Raw genomic sequence first — 17,689 nt, forward strand, 5'->3', positions numbered from 1 at the left:
ACTTGTTTTATTTTAATATGCATTTCTACTTTTGAAGATAACATTTTTGTTGTTACAGCTCTCATATCACCCCCATTAACATCCTACCAGCACCTGCAGAGTAAGTGTCAATTTTATAAATGAATGTAAAGTGGAAAGTAGGAAATTTGATTTTGCAGTAGTATTGTGTATTAAAAAAAACAAAACCCTTACATTTTGTTTTCAGTTTTGTGTGTGCACACATTGGTTACTGCCCAGCGCTATGAGAGAGACCAGAATCAGGGGTAGTAAAAGTGAAAAGAAGTGCCCTTTGCATGCTCCTGGTATTAGTGGCTTCATGCCATGCAAATGAGTCATTTAGCAAGAAGGGACTAGTATGCCAGTATGAGCAGAGGCATCAAATAGACGAAGTGGTGAGATAAACTTGTCAAAAGAAAACTCCTTAGCCACTTGTCTTAAGGTGAAAAGAGCAGAAATTTTATAGGGAAAGGAAGGAGAGAGAAAAGGAATGTTTATGTGGGATGAATTAAATGCACAAAACCACAAACTGTGTGTGTATCACACATACATTATTCCACATATCTTTGGTTTGTATTTTATTTTTGGCTACAACATAAACATGCATCATAATTGTTGAACTGATTTCCATAAATGTACCAGTTCTTTTTTGGTATATACCTTTTGATAACTTAAAAAAAAATTGAACTGGAATGGCACATTACCATGAATATTATAGTTTGGCAAATGCACGTGCATGGATTTCTGCATTTATTGCTATTTTTTTCATTGTTATAAATATTTATTGCAGTTCTAGTAGAAAGGTAAAAGGTCAAGGAAAGCAGTTTTATGTTATAAATAGGAAAGATGCAGATCATGCATCACTATGATTTATATGGTCCAGTGATTTAGCAGGGCTACTGCATTGAAGAGTACAGGATACTCTGATCCAGGTCATATATTCTCTTTAGCAGAGTTGAGGTGAGTCACAGAAGTAATGTACTTTGACAGCAAATGTTAGCAGGCAAGGGTACTGAAAGGTTGAGCATTAGAGGAAGCTTTTCTATCTCTTGGTCATTAAGAAGTCTTGGTTTATGTAATGCAGCCTTTGGGGTGGAGTTGAGATATCTGCTTTAATAAAGAGGTAAAAGGGCCTGGCCCTTTTCTGCTACATTTTTATTAGTTGATCAGTTTTGACAGTTTACAATAATATCTTTTTTGCTAACATATTTTTTTTTCTATGTCAGCATTTTAGAACGAACAATTAGAGCAGCTGTGGAACAGCATCTGTTTGATCTGCAGAGCAGCATAGACCAAGATCTTAAGAATTTACAGCAGCACAGACTGGGGTGTAACACTGAAGCGGAACACATCAGCTATGAGGGAGAAGAAAGCAACAACCAGTAAGAAGGGCTTTGTGTCATAAACTAGCTGAAATATTTCTATAAATAAGAATTTCTAGTTATTCTTTCAACAAAAACAGAATTGAAGCTTCAGAGGATGATGGGGGGGGGGGGGGGAGGGAAATATCCCTCCCTCAGTTCCAGTCCTCTCTTCCTTTTGCATCCCTAACTCCTCTACCTCCCTTTTTGCCTTCTCAAATAAACACCTGTTGATTGAGTTACATTGGCTACCGGTAGCTGAACGTGTACAATTTAAAGTATTGGTAACAGTATTTAAATGTATGCGGGAAAAGAGGTTAAAATGGTATATGCCAGTGTGAGAATTGCAGTCGTCCTAGGTCATAGATTAGAATTTGTGAATGTGATTAAAAGTCGGCAAATTGCAAAGAGATCTTTTACCGCAGTGACACCACAGCTTTGGAGTAAGCTGCTGGCTTCTGTTAGAACTGAGCTGAATTTACAAAAGTTTCATAAATTAGTGAAGGGTTTTAATGTCCAGATATTAAACCAGAGTGAAGGCCTCTAGCTAAACTTTGGTATATAAAAGCGTATAAATAAATAAATAAAATAAAAATATTGATAACCCAATGGGACATACATTTTTTTAAATCTATTACGGTGTAATTTATGCCTGACTGGGCAGAGTGAGTTAATGAAAGATCATTGAGGGGTGGTTGGTGGTATCTGTTTGATGGTTGTATGTAATGTTTGTGTAAAGGTTGTTTTATACTGATAGTATTTTTATTATTCTTTATACTTATTGTGTATGTGATTACTGGAAATCACCTTGGTGTCTTTGGTTACTTTGTGCGATATAAAAAATGTTAAAATAAAAATAAATCTACTCTCCTGGTTCAGGAAAGGGAAGATGTGCTTAAGCAGGCATCTGAGATTGCAGGTTTGTTTCGGCAGGCTGCTGTGTGTGTGGCAGGATTGTGTTTGTTTTGACACATATAGAAAAGTTCCTGGAATGTGAATTGTAGTCTTGTAGGATGTAGCTGTCTGCCATTTGCTGTGGCTACCTAACAGGTCAGCAGATTCAGTTTCCAAGACAAGGTGGACTATGTGTTTCTTTAAGAGAAATCTGTTTGGAAAAAATCTAGGAAAGCTGGTAAATCATTGGTGGAATCAAAATTTCTCAGATTGCTCAAAGACAAGCCTTAGAGGACATCGCAACCAGCTCTGGCTAGGAACCTCTTTAGCGATTCCAAGTGTGTATGCCAGCATGGTTGGTAGGTGGCCAGTAGTCTAGTCGTATCTTTAGTAGGTTTCAGTCCTTTTTTAACACCAAGAAGGGAGGTAAGGATAGAGTCTTGGGGGAGAAGGGGTATGTGCCAGAAATTCCTGGGAGACCTCTCTCTAATATAAAGGCTAGATAGGCAGTTGGTGTTTTATCGGAAAGTGATTCCACATTACTTCAGATCAGGAGTCATCAGTGATGGTTACTTGCTGGAATTTTCCCGTCCTATTTCAAATACTTCATGGTTTTTCCTTGTCACTCCATTCAAAAAAGGAAGCCATACAGATGACACTTTTGTGATTGCATCCTCTCGGGGGTGTGAGTCAGTGGTAAGTTTACTTTGGGTGACCTAAGAAGGAGGTACCTTGTGCCCTATTCTGGACCTGAAGGTGTTCCACTTCAGGATGAAGACTCTGAGATGATTGTAGAGCAATGCAGCAAGGAGAATTTTTAATGTCATTAGATCTGATGAAGGCATATCTACATTTCCTGATTTAAAAAATAGCTTCAGAATTCTTTGCTTTGCTGTGATTGAGGGCACTTTCAGTATCAGGCTCTCCCTTTTGAGTTGCACGGCTCCAGGATCTTTTTCCAGTGTGATGGTTGTGGTGGTGACAGCCCTATGTAGAGAGAGCATTTTGGTGCATTTGTGTCGGCCAATTGGTTGATCCAAGTGAAGTTAGCTCAGGAAAGTGAATCAGTGACAGCCAGAATGATGCACTTATTGCTGGATCTGGACTGGGCTGTCAGTTTCAGCAAGAGCAACTTATCATCTTAATCCCTGGAGATCCTGGGGATTTGGCTAGACACCAGGGAAGATCAGATCTGGTTGACAGAAATAAGGATCTGAAAATTGCAGAACCATATGCATGTTGTATTGAAGATTCAGAGATCTACATTGTGGATTTATCTTCAGGTATTGGGTTCTGTGATAGCTGCATGTATTTAGTTAGTTAGGCAAGGGTTCATATGAAATCCTTGCAAAGTGCCTTACTCCTAAAGTGGTGGTCTCAGGTATATTCCATGATGCTCCCTTTGACAGTGTAAGCTAGGGAGAGTTTTGCTTTAGTAGCTGGTTTGCAAAAATCTGGTAGTAATGGATCTCAAATCTTGAGTCTCCCATTTGGATAAAGTGATATCAGTCTTTGGGGCTGTGATTTCACTGTCAAGATCTAGTGGCTCAGTCACCTGGAATCCAAAAGCCAAGTGGTCCATCAGTCATTTGAAAGCCAGAGTGTTTAAGGCATTCCTTCAATTTAGTTGCGTTCTTCAAGGTCAGGCAGTCAGAATCTTGTCTGCCAATGCTATGACTGTTGCATATGTGGTTTTTTTTTTTAGGGACCACCAGGACAGAAGAGGTAGATCTGCAGTTAGACTGGGTGGAGAAGCATGTGAAAGGGCTCTCTTGTCGTTCATATATTAGGAGTCGAGAATGTTCAAATGGACTTCCTGAGTCACAACAGGCTAAACACCAGAGAATAATCTGTCCCTGGAGGTGCTCTCCTAGGCTGTAGCCAAATGGTGAGAATTAGTGGTGGACTTGATAGCAGTCAGCAGCAATGCATAGGTGCAAAGATTTTTCAGCCAAAGAAAGGTAAAAGGATCATGTGGTTTGGATGTCCTGATTCAAGACTGGCCGGTTCAGAGCCTTCTTTAGGTGTTCTTTCCATGGCCCCTAGTGTGCAGAGTCTTGCCTAAGATTCCTGGGTATCGGGGGCTAGTGTTAATAGTAACTCCTGCTTGGCCAAGTCATCCCTGGCATATGGATCTAGTGAGGATGCCGGATGGGATCCACAGGGGCCTACTGTTTGGGTGCCAATCTCTGCTTTGTCTTACAGCTTGGGAGGGTTCATCTGGCCTGTGAGAATCTGAAGTTGTTTGAGGTTTGATGTTCTGTTAGGATGGTCTTGGTGAAAGGAGCTTCGGTGCTGGTTATCTTAGCATTCCTGCGGAGGGGATTGGATAAGGGCTGGCCCTTTACTCCCTAATGGTGCAGGTGGCGGCTGTTGCATGTTATAGAGGTCAGTAGATGGACAGACTTTTATCATCTCATCTGGATGTGTTTTCTTTCCTTCAGGGAATGAAGCATATTTGGTGCTTGCCTGGAATCTGAATTTGGTATGGACATACCTGGTTGGTCATACGTTTCAGTGTCTGACAGAGAGGTGCTACTTAAGCTGCTTACTCTTAAGGTGGTGTTTTTGGTAGCAGTCTGTTCTGCCAGGCAAATTTTGGAGCTCCAGGCTCTGCGATGCAGGAAGCCCTTTATGGGATTTGCAGATGAGGTAGTGAAGATTTGCCTGGTTTTGCCCTTTTTATCTTAACTGAATGGTTTCTTTCTCTTTTCTCTGAGGTGAAAAGAGAGATAAACCATTGTGCATACTCTTCTCACTGAGGTGGAGAAGAGTATGCACAACTTCATTGTTTAAATGTTAGTAACATTCTTCTGCAGTAGTTACAGGTCACTAATAGTTTCAGAACCTCAGAACATTATTTTGTTCTGTTTAGTGGCTTTGATAACTCATTGGACTAAGGAAGTGATAGGGGAGGCTTATGTATCCAAAGGATTGTCGCTTATCGAGGAATTGAGGGTGTACTCAAAGTGTAGGGAGCTTTGTCAGCAGAACTTAGCCTGATTATTATCTTTGTAGATTTGCAGAGCAGTAGTCAGGTCTTTCGTGCATACTTCATCAAAACACTATCACATCAACTTCCAAGACAGTAGTAAAGAGGCTTTCTTTGGTTCAGAAGTCTTGAGAATGGACTTGGCAGTGTCCTACCCAGTATAGGGGGTAAGCTTGGGTACATCCCATGCATCTGCACTGGTCTAGGCAGAATAGTCCAGGACTCTCCCTGTTCTGCCAAGTGTATTATTCTTCTGATTCATTTTCAGAATAATTGCTTCTCTGTGCTAGTTGTCACAATGGCAATTAAGATGATAAAACTTTATCAAGGAATGCAGGATATGTATGTCTGTTTTCTGTTTGTTCTTCCTTGGAAGCCCCCTGTTTTTTTTGTATAGGAAGTGAGGGAAAGGTTTAGTGTATTAAAAATGTTTATCTTACCCTGCTAGTATTCTAACAAGCTAAGGTCGGCATGGGAGTCTGAGAGTGACATCAGCAAACCTGTTAGTCTCCGTTTCCATCTGTTGGTTGGGAGGCATAAACCCATGGTCTGGATTGGTTTGGCTGGACTCAAAGGAAATTTTCAGGTAAGAATTAATTTCTTGATGTCTTTATGGGAAATGTAAGGCTACAGTACCAGCAGTGGCTGTAAGGTTTCAGTGTTTCCTGGATGACAACGTGAGTCTTAATAAAGTACATTATGCAACCAAAGACAAGGAGAGTTAGCATTGAAGTTTGTTTGCTTCTTGGGACAGATAAACATCACTGCTGAATGAGTGGTCACATACTTGGTTGTACATCCTAAGCAAATTACAGAGAGCCACCGGAATTCTAATGTTGACATGAATTAGCATTTTATTTTTAAACAAAAATGAATCTCTCATAATTTATATAAAAATGTTATTTAGGCTAGCTGATTGTCTAAGCCTATATTCTTCCATCGTATTTGAAACCATTTCTTGGAAAGGATGTTCTGTATGGTTGAAACTATATTTGAATTATCTGATTAGTTAAAATTCATAATCTTGTTAAATCAATTGATATTGTTTGATCCTAAAAGTACTTGGAAAAGGGAATGGAAAATTGAAAATCTTTATTTTTCTTGTCACTTCTATTGGAATAAACCTTAAATTAAAAGTACTATAAATTTATAGTTCTTTTCTAGGGTTTGATAGAGCATTGCTTGTCAACTTTATCAGCTGGGGCTATGTGGATAATTCATGATGGGCACTGATTGTATGTTAGAATAATATCCAATTAAAGATTCAGCTAACTCAGCATTGTTTTTCATTCAGTGGAATCTGTACTGTTTAAAGTATTTAAAAGGCAGGAGCCTCATAGGGTGATGTACCATATCTGTCTTTTGGCATGCTAGGGTTGATCTCTCTGAAGGTAATGATAACACCATAGAGGATGACAGAAACTGCTTGAAGACCATAACTTGCACTGATTCAGAAAATGAAGTTATATATCCTGAGCCTGAAAAGTTGAATATTGGTTCTTACAAAGAAGAAGAAATAGAGCAGGTAGGAGAAAGACATGACTATATGTTTATAGATATTTTAAAATTATTTTCATATTCTGCTGGCTTTATACCTACATATCTAAAAAACAAAACGGAAGCCGATCCAATATGCTGGTAAGCGAAAAGACAAAGGAGATCGGTGTAAAAGGTGCCTTTATTGAAGCTTGCCCGACTCTGGCCAAGTTTCGCTCTCTTAAGAGCTGCCTCAGGGGCTATTTTTTTTTTTTTTTACTATGTATCTGTTTCTTTTGATTTTAAGAGGTTCAGTTGAAGGTCATCACAGATTGTAAGTGGCCACTCGTATTTCCTCCTCCATGGGTGGAGCCCCAGAACGGCTTGTGTTGTAAAAGAAAGTGATATGAATGTGAGGAGTGCTCACAAAAACCACCTAGCTGCTGCTTTATTTGCCGCCTTTGTCCCTGGAAGGGCGGGGGACTGGTAAACTCTGTAACTTCTTTCTGCTCTCTCCTTCTTTGCAGATCTGGAGCTTGCAGGAACTTTGACTTCGGTAGTTACTGGGATGGATTCAGGGGGAAGATTTCCTTACTCCTTGTCAGCTGCTGAGAAAGATGAGGGAGAGTTTGGAATGATTCTTCTCAGAAAAAAAAAATCCCTCCTCTCCTTCTCCAGATAGATGTGAAAACAGAAAACTTGTTTTCTCAAAAGCTAAGAGCAGCACGATAGAGAGATGCTGAAAGAATTTTCCCCCTGAATCCATCCCAGTAACTGCAGAAGTCAAAGTTCCTGCAAGCTCCAGATCTGTGTTGACCTTCAACTGAACCTCTTAAAATCAAAAGAAATCGATACATAGTAAAAAAACAGTGTTGTCCATAGGAATGTTATTCCCATGGGAATCCCATGGGACACGTCCCATGGGATGGGATGGGATGGGACGGGACGGCACACATTTGTATTTCCCATGGTAGTCGATACTTGATATTGTAAAATAAATTTAGGCTGAAATTGTCTTACTTAGATTATACTTTTGAGTGTTAAAGTTAATAAAGTTAATAAATTTTGTCGTTTTGCATGTCTCTTTGTACATGTAGTCCTATTTAGTAGACACTAAACGTAAACTTTCATAAATTTAATAATTTTATTTGAACTGTATTCCATATTAATATTGTAATGGGAATCCCATGGGATGGGATGGGACAGGCATAAATTGGGATGGGATGGGACAGAAAAATATGTCCCATGGACAAGCCTGGTAAAAAAGTAGCCCCTGAGGCAGCTCTTAAGAGAGCGAAACTCGGCCAGAGTCGGGCAAGCTTCAATAAAGGCACCTTTTACACTGATCTCCTTTGTCTTTTCGCTTACCTACATATCTATACAGGGTATGCATATTTTAGGTATGCCACTTCATGGATATAGTGGATGATAATTTGTGTGTTCCTAAGAACTTATTCTGCAGGCACATATCAGTTTTGCCCTGGTGGTGTTTTCATATATTCTGTTAAAGAAATAGTTTTCAAAGCAATATGGGTAATAAGTGGATGCTTTCTATTTATGTATAAAATATTGTAATCAACCACAAATGTCAAATGTAGAGAGATGCAAATAAGATACTAGCAGTTGAAACCCTCCAAATCGCTATCTTTTAACAAACATTGATACTATATAGAGAAGACCAGTCGTCATAGGCACTTCTGGTTAGTGTAACCTTCCTTTGCATTACAGTTAATCATTGGTCATACTATGAGAAATTCAACTGTGAATTTGCTCTGTACAGTTCCCACATTCTAACTTTTTTTGGCTTTTATTTGCAAGTAAAAAGCAGACTTAGCTGATCATGGTAAGGCTTGCAACTTGGCTTTTCAGAAATATCCTGACATACGTCTGTGTTTTGGAGATCTACTCAGGAGGTTGCTCCACATTATTCTCTACAAGATTCAAAGAAATGGCAATTATATAAAAAATATCACGTACTCTAACACAATATATCATAGTGACATATAAGTTCATTAGAAAAATTTTTATTGTATACAAAACATTTTATCAAAAACTCTTCAAAAACATCCAATTTTTATTCATCATTGGCCACATAGAGTGAATAACAAATTTTCTCCATAAACTAATTCATACACACATTCATACTATTTTTAAAAAATTGTTCTTTTGAAGAATCTGTGTAACAATACAACTATTCCACTCCCTCTATATAGCATTATTTTTTTTTTATGCTTCTATTTCACAACTTCATACTCCTAACATGTTTTGCCATTCAATAGGCTTCTTCAGGGGAGCATAGTACACAAGTCTTCAACCATCTCCTCCACCCATTCACCCAAATGTATCCACACTGCAAAAATATTCCAATAACAATTATTTATCATTTCCCAACATTTCTCAAAACAAATTTTCCTTTAGTCAAAAAGTGCATTAAATATTCAAACACCACCAATATACTAACCTCAGTTTTCACAACATGTTACTCTTTCCATGCAAAAGGCAAACCAAGCTTTTTATCTCTACAGTTCTACCTTTTGTCTCCTTTTTTCTAAAAAATCACAGAAATACCACCAAAATCACAAAAACCGCTAAAAATGCCCATAGATCTTCAGAGTTAAATCACATCAATCTCTACAAACAACTCTTCAAGAATTCCATATACAAAAAACTCACCGTCAAGACGCTCACCATGACACTCCCATTTTTCAGAAAATTCCACATCTCCAGACTGTTTTTGCTAGTCACTTCCTTACTAAAACAATCACAAAAACACGTAGCCACAAAGAACATAACCACCATATCTCAAAGATTAACTACGGCTCTTTTTCAAGAAGGAAAACATAACACAGAATAACTTACCACCAAAGACGCTCAAAAAACGACTCTCCCGAAAGCTCAGCGTTCTCACATTGTATTTCACAGCTGTTTCCAAAATGCGGGACAATTTAAAGAGCTCTCAAATACACAATATAAATACGGCCATAGCCAATCAAAAAACCCATAAGACCGAAAACGTTCTTACGTCTTACTTCACAGACGTATTTGAAAACAGACGCTTCCAGATAATTTAAAGGGCTCTCTAAGCCAATCAAAAAACCTCTAAGTCCTCAACATACTAGCATCTCAACATGCTTATGTTACTATTCTCAGCTATTTCCACCAAAAACAAGGTATTTTAAAGGGCTCTCCAAGCCAATCAAAAAAACTGAAGACTTAGAGGCATTAACACTGCATAGAGAGAGTAAAGTCTTAAAAAGAGACATGGTAGCAAGAACAATTTTAGGGAAAGAGAAATTGTTTTAAGGAGGGAAGAAAAAAATTGTAAAGGGAAAGAAGAGCAAGACAAAAAGGAATTTGCAGTTGAATGAATTAAATATAAGATACATTAGTCGATGAGAGAAGTGGCTCACCTAGTTTTAGGAAATATTGTCTTGACCAGGAGAGAAAATTTTAGCTTGCTGCATTTTCTATGTATGTTTGTCTGAATTATGTGTGACATTTTGGTATTTTATGTTATAATTATTACTTTGTTTCTTCGTTTATTTTGTACATTGCTTTGGGCGATAAATTGTTCTCACAGGACAAGCAGGATGGTAGTCCTCACATATGGGTGACATCACAGGATGGAGCCCAGTCACGGAACACTTTTGTCAAAGTTTCCAGAACTTTGACTGGCCCCTACTGGGCATGCCCAGCATGGCACTAACCCTGCAGCCACAGGGGTCCCCCATCCATCTTCTTTTTTCCACGCAGCAGTAGCCACGCAGTTAAGGAGCTCTGCAGAGATTCCTGACAGGAATTTTCCTCATGAAATTACTAAAATTTAATTTACCCCACAGGGGTCCCTCCTTCAACTTTTTCAAGCTGCGGTACTCCAGTAAGTTTTTTTTTTTTTTACCCGTTTTCAGTCAATTACCGTCGAGTTTGGCCCTCGCGGCCTATTGGCTGTCGACCGTACCGCGGCTCAATTTTTTCATGACCATGGCGTCGGGGTTCCGTCGGTGCCCGGACTGTAATTGCACCATGTCCATCACAGACCCCCAGAAAGTCTGTGTAATGTGTCTCGGATGTGAGCACGATGTCCTAACCTGCACCAAATGTGCCCTAATGACACCAAAAGGTCACAAGGCTAGAATGGAGAAAATGGAACTTCTCTTCCGTGCTCAAACCCAGACGCCGTCCATTGCATCGACGTAGTCAGACCCGGCACCGTCAACTTCGCGCCAGTATCGTCCTCCGGCCGGTGACCGTGCGGCATCAACGACTTCTCGGCCTTTAACACCCTCTACTCCCTCTCAGGATCGTGGGGATCGTAGAGGTAAACCGCCACCAGCATCAAAAATCTCGGGCAATTGAGGGAGCGAAATCATCGACCTCACCATCGGCCGAGCTGCCATCAAAGAAACCCCGTCCAGAAAAGGCACCAACCTTTTTGTCGACCAGGTCACCGAGGCAACCCTCACCCGATAGGGCAGGGGTAGGGAACCTATGGCTCGCGAGCCAGATGTGGCTCTTTTGATGGCTGCATCTGGCTCGCAGACAAATCTTTAATAAAAAAGTAAAAATCTTAACAAAACCCCACCACCCTCCTGACGCCCCCCAAGACCTCCAAAATTAATTTACTACAACCCCCCACCCTCCCCAAGACCTGCCAATAGTGATCATAATATGATCAGGTTTGAATTAATGACTGGAAAGGGGACAGTAAGTAAATCCATGGCTGTAGCACTAAACTTTCAAAAGGAAAACTTTAATAAAATGATAAAAAATAGTTTAAAAAAAAAAAGTAAATTCTAGAAGCACCATCCATGTGTATTCCTCGCATTAAGAAAGGTGGAAGGAAAGTCAAATGATTGCCAGCATGGCTAAAAAGTGAGGTGAAAGAGGCTATTTTAGTAAAAGATCTTCATTCAAAAATTGGAAGAAGGATCGATCAGAAGAAAATAGGATTAAGCATTGGCAAGTTAAATGTAAGACATTGATAAGACAGGCCAAGAGAGAATTTGAAAAGAAACTGGCCATAAAGGCAAAAATTCACAATAAAAACTTTAAAAAATATATCCGAAGCAGAAAGCCTGCGAGGGAGTCGGTTGGACTGTTAGATGATTGAGGGGTTAAAGGGACACTTAAGGAAGATAAGGCCATCGTGGAAAGATTGAGCAATTTCTTTGCTTCGGTGTTTACTGAAGAGGATGTTGGGGAGATACCCATTCCGAAGACTGTTTTCAAGGGTGGTGATTCAGATAAACTGAACCAAATCACAGTGAACCTGGAAACTGAAGAGTAGTAAATTACCTGGATCGGATGGCATATACCACAGGGTTCTGAAAGAACTAAAAAATGAAATTTCAGTCCTATTTCAATTAATTTGTAACCTATCATTAAAATCATCCACTGTATCTGAAGATTGGAAGATGGCCAATGTAACCCCGATATTTAAAAAGAGCTCCAGGGGTGATCTGGGAAACTATAGACCGATGAGCCTGACTTCAGTGCTGGGAAAAAGTGTGGAAACCGTTCTAAATAAAATCACAAAAACATTTAGATAGACATGACTTAATCATAGCCAGCAAGGATTTATGCAAGGGAAGTCTTGCCTCACAAATCTCCTACATTTTTATGAAGGTGTGAATAAACGTAGACAAATGTGAACCTGTAGATATAGTGTATTTGGATTTTCAGAAAGCGTTTGACAAAGTCCCTCATGAGAGGCTTCTAAGAAAACTAAAAAGTCATGGAATAGGAGGCAGTGTTCCTTTTGTGGATTGCAAACTTGTTAAAAGACAGGAAACAGAGTAGGATTAAATGGTATCTTTTCACAGCGGAAAAAGATAGACAATGCCTCGGGGATCTGTACTTGGACCAGTGCTTAATATTAGAACATAAGAAATTACTGGGTCAGACCAAGGGTCCATCAAGCCCAGCATCCTGTTTCCAAAGGTGGCCAAACCAGGCTACAAGAACCTGGCAAGTACCCAAACACTAAGTAGATCCCATGCTACTAATGCCAGTAATAACAGTGGCTATACCCTAAGTCAATGATTAATAGCAGTTAATGGACTTCTCCTCCAAGAACTTATCCAAACCTTTTTTTAAACCCAGCTACACTAACTGCACTAACTACATCCTTTGGCAACAAATTCCAGAGCTTAATTGTGCGTTGAGTGTGAGAGAGTTTTCTCTGATTTCGTTTTAAATGTGCTACTTGCTAACTTCATGGCGTGCCCCCTAGTCCTGTTATCCAAAAGAGTAAATAATCAATTCCCATTTACCCGTTCTAGACCTCTCTTGATTTTATAGACCTCTATCATATATTCCCTCAGCCATCTCTTCTACAAGGTAAACAGCTCTAACCTCTTTAGCCTTTCCTCATAGGGGAGCCATTCCATCCCCTTTATCACTTTGTTCGCCCTTCTCTGTACCTTCTTCAGTGCAACTATATTTTTTTTTTTTTTTTTTTTTTGAGATGCGGTGAACAGAATTGTACACAGTACTCAAGGTGCGGTCTCACCATGGAGTGATAGAGGCATTGACATTTTCCATGTTATTCACCATTCCCTTCCTAATAATTCCTAATTTTGTTTGCTTTTTTGACAGTCAGCACACTGAGCCAGTGATTTCAATGTATTATCCACTATGATGCTTAGATCTTTTTGCTGGGTGGCAACTCCTAATATGGAACCTAACATCGTGTAACTACAGCATAGATTTTTCCCTATATGCATCTCCTTGCACTTGTCCACATTAAATTTCATCTGCCATTTTGATGCCCAATCTTCCAATCAAAAATGTCAAATGATTTGACATTCTGTGCCATACTTGAATGGATATAGAAATATATGACTAAACTTGATAAGTAAATACATTTTATGCTTTTGTCAACAGGCTACAGATATCCTGTTGGAACTAATTAATGAAGGCACTGAAACTCATTTGTCTACTGATGAAGAAAACAATGTTAAAAGCAAAAGGTACAGCTGCTATTTGTAAATTTTTGTTTTGGGATCTGGTCTCTTGGGTTTTCATAATTAAGCAATGTCAATGCAGTTTTGTTCATTTTTTGAAATTTATTAAAGTAAGTGAGCATATTGAGATGTGAATATATCCTTTTATGCCAGTTGTCAGAAAAGGTAGAAAAGATACTTAGAATAATGAGTTAAATGTGAAGGATCATCATGTTGCTGTTGACTTTCAAGCCCATGACTAGCGATTTCACTTCTGAATTCAAGTCCTCTCTTAAGTTACCTAGGACATTGATTTTTCTCTAGGTTGCTACATTGTTCTCTCATGAAACTGGTTAACTGGTTGTACAGCTGAAAGTGATTTTTGGGTTTGGTTTTTGTGACTGTTTGAACTATATTTTGGGTGACCTGAAATTTGCTTCAGCAGTTGTCAAATTCCTATTTTTCTTTCTGCCCTATTCCCTTTTTAAACTTTTCAGCTTTTTTTTTTTTTTTTTTTTATTTAAGGCAAGAAAATGGATCATTTGATAGTGACAGAATTGCTTCACTTTTAGCTCTGGTAAGAATTATTTGACTTTGTGGGTTTTTTTCTAGGTACAATTTGACAGTTTTTCCACATGATGTCTTTTTACATATGTACCCCAATCTTTTCAAAATTAAAAAAAATGATATATCTTATACAATTCAGTATTACAAATGCAAAGAAATTATGCAAAATACAATCTTTAATGAAAAATATAAATAAAATATTGCAATATAAAATCTACTTCAACATACCCCCCTCCCCCCACACATACATGTAATCAAATAATTAACAAAAACAAGCACAGTAAACATATAACACATCATCCGAATTACAAAGTACCCCTTGGTTCAATGTCACAAACATTAAAATATAAATTGATCAGTTGTCCCAAAATATTTAGCTAACTAGGGACAAAGTCCATGTTTGTAAAGCAAAAGAAATATGATAATATTTTATATAGATCATAGCTTCTTCACAAAAAGCAAACATCCTCCAAAAGAATGTGATGCACAGATTCTCTTCACTGCTCTTCAAAGCTTGACTCATAAGCTTTCAAACCAGCTATTGGGCCACATATGCATATTACTTTCGCATCTCCCAGTTTGCTGTTCCCTGATTTTTTTGTAACAGTTTTTCTCTACGTTGTTCTCCCTTGTTCGATGTAAACCAGCATGATGTCCCTGATGAATGTCGGTATAGAAAAGCCTTAAATAAAATAAATAAATATCAGTTCCTAATGTCTCCTTATATGAATCTATCTCCTGGATATCATATAAATCCAACAGAATAAGGCAATTCAGAGAAATCCATATTGCTATCTTGCTACAATTAAACAAAATTTCAAACTCCATAATTAACTCAAAATGACATATAGAAATTACTTTTTGAAACACTTATCCTCACTAGTAGATCCATATTTGACACACAACAGTCATTTGCAAAAGGAGTATCTGATCCATAACTCCCAAACAGTTTTATATGTCTAAAAAAGAAGGGACTAGCCCAGTATCTTAAAACACACCATCCAGTTTTTAACCCATTAAGTGACAGTATTCAATGGAATATCCTTTGTTGCTCAATATGCAAGAATAATTTATATCACTCCATCTGTTGGTAACGTTGCATCACAAAAAAAAAGAAACAAAGGTCAATAACTAAATAATTCAGACAGATCCAGTGTTGGAACAAGGGGTGCTTCTGTATATCTACTTCTAATCGTACTACAATGTTTTATGATATGGACCTTTACCATTTCTATAGTCTTGCTAACATGAGATTGCAAGGACAATGGATCATATAAATCACCGAAGCAGTATCACAAGTAGTATGAGATTTCAAAATAATTTGTTTACCAGAGATGGTGTGAATGAAACTAGACTAATCTAAAGTTCCCTGTACGTACCCGGATCAGTCCAGACAGTGGGTTGAGCCTCCTGTCCAGCAGATGGAGTCAGAGAAAACCTGAAAGGGTATCCTATACGAGGACAGTGCTCACCCTGCGCCCCTCAGTATTTCTCTGTCTCCAGCAGATGCAGACAGACAAACCTGCGGTTTCCTCTTCTTAGCTGAATTTTCTTTCCTTCCTGTTTGAGAAGTTTTCCTCAAGTTTCTTTTTTCACAGGATCAAGCAAGTATTAATTAAAAACAAAAAAACAACAAAAAAACCCCAAACAAGAACATAGTGTTAGATTTCATAGGAGCCAGTTCTGTCTTCTAGCTCTTATAAGGTCCTAGGGGGGATTTCCCCTTCAGTATTCAGTCTAGGACCCCATATTCCTGGTGACCTCTGATTTTTTTTTTTTTTCTCCCCTGCCTAGGGGGGGTGATACTGGTGGTCCAGTCACTCCCCCTTCTTGTCTAGGTGTGACCCCAGAGATGTCTCATGCCTCAGGTCCTGTTGCAGAGATGATTTAGTTCCTCTGCTGTTTAAAAAAAAAAAGACAAATTCTGTGCTAAATGAAAAAGGCAATTCACTGTGGTTGATTTGTCCTGCCGGCAGGGAAATAAGCAGCTAAGATCTGTCTCGTTAGCTCTCGCTCCCCTAGTACACACAGGCTCAGCTGATTTCTCTTTCTTTGTGGCTGACTGTGTCCCTCCCGATGCCGCGATCAGCTCTTTGTTTAGCCTGCGGAGAGCCTGATTTGTCGTTAGCGAATTCGCCTGTCGAAGGTGATGACCCACGGGTCCTGAGATTGTTTAAATGAGAAGGACTTGAACTGTTTAATCCTTTTGTTCTAGAGGAACTTGGAATTGAGGTCCCTTCGGAAGAACCCGTTAGTGCCTCCTCTTCACGTACCGTGGACCCGGTCCTAGCAGGGCTGAGGGCTCTGCCTCGTATTTTCCCGTTCCATCCTATGCTCATGCAACTTCTGCTCCGTGAATGGGAATTCCCCCGAGTCTGGTCTCCGGGTGGGTAGGGCAATGGATAAGCTGTATCCCCTGCCTGATCAATCTCTGGAAATGCTTGAGGACCCCAGAGTAGATGCGTCAGTGTCCGCAGTCACCAAAAGCACCACCAATCCCGGTGGTTGGAGCAATAGCATTAAAGGATCTTCAGGACCGCAAGTTGGAGCTCTATCTTAAAAGGATCTTTGAAGTTCTGGCTCTCGGAGTTAGGGCGACAGTCTGTAGCAGTCTCATGCAGTGGCCAAGCCTCAGGTGGGTTCAACAATTGCTCAGCACCAAGGACCTCCTGTCTGTAGAGGCGGAACAGGTGGAATGGCTGGAAGCTGCGGTAGCTTATGGGACTGATGCCCTCTACGATCTCCAGGTGCAGGCCAGAGCCATGGTCTCAGCAGTGTCAGCCAGACGTCTCCTCTGGCTGAGGAATTGGGCTGCAAACTCCTCTTCTAAATTGCAGTTGGGCACTCTCCCCTTCAAGGGTAAGTTGCTTTTTGGCGAGGACCTGGAACAGCTTATCAAATCCTTAGGTGACAACAAGGTTCATAAGCTGCCTGAGGACCAGCCCCAAACAGTCCAGGTCATTTTTTCCGTCGCCCTTTCACTTCAGGGGGCAGCGCAGTACAATAAGCCGTGAGGAGCCTTTCAAAGAAATACCTCCACTAGATCTCAAGTATGGTCTCATTCCTTTCCTTTCGGGGCCGACGACCCTTCCGAGATGGTACCCACCAGGGCCCCGCCACCAAGTCCGCGCAATGAGATACGGCTGGCCCATTCCTCCATTCCAGACTTAGGTGGTCGGCTGTCCCTATTTCTCGAGGAATGGGTCAAAATTACTTCAGATCAGTGGGTCCTCGAGGTGATCGCATGGAGACCCTGAAGGCGGTCAAAGTGGCGGTTCGCACAGGCGAATTCCTCGTTTCTCTCGATCTGACAGAGGCCTACCTTCACATCCCGATCCGCTGGGAACACCAAAGGTTTCTTCATTTCAACATTCTGGGTCGACACTATCAGTTTCGGGTGCTCCCGTTCGGTCTTGCCACCGCTCCCCGCACATTTACCAAGGTCATGGTAGTAGTGG

The 17,689-nt window shown here is 39.9% G+C and overlaps 1 protein-coding gene across 5 annotated transcripts in view; it reads left to right on the forward strand.

The window, feature by feature from the left end:
* The window catches only part of FAM13B (family with sequence similarity 13 member B), a 119,891-nt gene that overhangs the window by 50,054 nt on the left and 52,148 nt on the right, over positions 1-17,689 (forward strand). For 3 of the 5 annotated variants that reach the window (XM_029584018.1, XM_029584019.1, XM_029584021.1), the window contains exons 9-13: positions 59-100; positions 1,224-1,379; positions 6,610-6,769; positions 13,606-13,691; positions 14,190-14,241. In XM_029584018.1, the coding sequence (XP_029439878.1) occupies positions 59-100; positions 1,224-1,379; positions 6,610-6,769; positions 13,606-13,691; positions 14,190-14,241 (496 nt within the window). The remainder of the gene's footprint in view (positions 1-58; positions 101-1,223; positions 1,380-6,609; positions 6,770-13,605; positions 13,692-14,189; positions 14,242-17,689) is intronic. The other 2 variants (XM_029584020.1, XM_029584022.1) reach the window with 1 other exon arrangement.

Source organism: Rhinatrema bivittatum, chromosome 18 (assembly GCF_901001135.1).
Source record: "Rhinatrema bivittatum chromosome 18, aRhiBiv1.1, whole genome shotgun sequence".
Lineage (NCBI taxonomy): Eukaryota > Metazoa > Chordata > Amphibia > Gymnophiona > Rhinatrematidae > Rhinatrema > Rhinatrema bivittatum.